The sequence below is a fragment of the Oculina patagonica genome, unplaced genomic scaffold, assembly GCF_052425735.1.
Source record: "Oculina patagonica isolate OP01 unplaced genomic scaffold, crgOcupat unplaced1525, whole genome shotgun sequence".
NCBI lineage: Eukaryota > Metazoa > Cnidaria > Anthozoa > Scleractinia > Oculinidae > Oculina > Oculina patagonica.
This window is the reverse complement of record NW_027557547.1, coordinates 2,501-4,374: the sequence shown is the minus strand read 5'-3', so window position 1 is coordinate 4,374 and position 1,874 is coordinate 2,501. Positions and strand designations below refer to the sequence as shown.

The following is a 1,874-nucleotide window of genomic DNA, read 5'->3' as shown; positions in this document are numbered from 1 at the left end:
GGAATAGAGAATGTTTGAAACCATTTTAACAAAGGCTTTTTCATAGAGAGTATTAATTGTTTGAGTAAAGATATCGAACTGTTTTTATTTATTTTCGTATTTATAGTACAGATAAGGGAACTGAAAAGAAGCATTTATAAAATAGCTGTATAACTTAAGTAGTATAATAATATAATAACTGACGATAATTTCAAAACGCGAATGAAACTGCCGCAAAATCATTGATTTATAAATATGCGACTTACACTCATTTGCAAGAGAGTGCACTATTTATTTTTAGCAGGCTTTGCTAAAGTTTTTCATCGAATGTTATGGTAGATGTAGTATAATGTTAACAGAACTTTGTGTCTTCCATTTTGGTATTTAATTATACATGAACTTAAAAATAATCTGACTCACGCTGTGCAGGGTTGTCCTATAGGGGAACCTTTGTTTACAATATTTGCCTCATTAGCATAAGCGCTTTAATTTCTGATCGAGCTACAAAAAATATCAGTTATGAATATTGAAAGAGCATGGCACGATTAACTTTCGCTATAAATTTGGTCCTGATGTATTAAATACGTTTTCTTTGACGCGGGTTTGAAAACTCAAAATTTTACAAAGAATGTATGGGCTCATTATTGCTTTTGCCACCCAGGTATTTTGCAGTTTTTGAAAGCTAATATCTCCTCCGCCGTTTATTAATTGTCATATAGCAGGATGCCTATTCTACGCCAGGTCATATGCTAATGAGGCAAAATGTAAACAATTCTCAGAACTCATTTTTTCACAATTCTCAGAACTAAGGTTTAAAATAATGATTTCTATGAAAATGGTTTAGCCCCGTTTGCAAACTAAGCTATTAGAAAACTGGACTAGTATCTACGCTGATATAAAAAGACATTTGAAATAAAGTTTCTTCGACGAATAATGCTTCTAGGAAACATTTTGTCTTAATTTTTTCTTAAAATATGGCAAAACGTTCTCTTTTAAACATACAGTGAGTATATGTCCATGCAGGTCTCTCCTCCATTATCAAATTCAGAAACGTCTTTTAGATCTTCTATGTACCACACCCTGAACCCCTGACCAGGTACTACTCTCAGGGGTACAGTGAGGTTGTTGAATGTTAGCTCGGGCGAATCAGAACGAATTCCAGGAATTTGATAATTCGTTATACCAGACAGCTGCGGAAAAACGACTGCATTGCTAGCGTTGGTGACAAATGTTTGAAGAATGTCTCCTTTATCACACGCCCAGTTACTGTAACGCGAGTCAACAGTGCGACACGAGATTTGGCCTCTTAAATGGACGAGTTTAAATGACACGATGCTACCGCTGTACTGCATCGTAAATGAACCGTATGAATTGTCCCGCGCTCCAAAACAGACTTCTTTGGTATTCACTTTCAGCCACACGGGACCTGAAATGAAGAAATGTAACAGCACTTATTACTATAGCAAAACGGCAGACATTTTCTGTGTATAAAACAATCAACTTATTATAAAAACTTTTCTTCACTTTTTTAAACCTGAAAGCACGCATTTGTTTGGTTCACAAATTCATAAGTTAGAGCCACCTTGTACAGCACAGAAAAGAGCACCATATAACCGTGCTACTCAAAATCTTTCAAAGGCCACAGAAAAGAGTTTCATTTACAAACTTAAAGTTGAAACAACCTTGTACAGCATAAGATGCGATGAGATGAGAAGAGATAAGTGAGAGGGAGAGGAGAAGAGAGGAGAGGAGAGGGAGAGGAGAGGGAGAGGGAGAGGGAGAGGGAGAGGAGAGAGGAGAGGGAGAGGAGAGGAGAGGAGAGGAGAGAGAGAGGAGAGGAGAGGAGAGGGGAGAGGAGAGGAGAGGGAGAGGGAGAGGAGAGGAGAGAGGAGAGG

At 37.7% G+C, this 1,874-nt stretch overlaps 1 protein-coding gene across 1 annotated transcript in view; it reads right to left on the bottom strand.

The window, feature by feature from the left end:
• Positions 1–39: 39 nt before the first annotated feature.
• LOC144639947 (uncharacterized) overlaps positions 40–1,874 on the bottom strand; it is a 2,543-nt gene continuing 708 nt past the window's right edge. Inside the window, exon 2 of the mRNA XM_078499212.1 lies at positions 40–1,405. Within this exon, the coding sequence (XP_078355338.1) occupies positions 972–1,331 (360 nt within the window). The 5' untranslated portion in view covers positions 1,332–1,405 and the 3' untranslated portion in view covers positions 40–971. The remainder of the gene's footprint in view (positions 1,406–1,874) is intronic.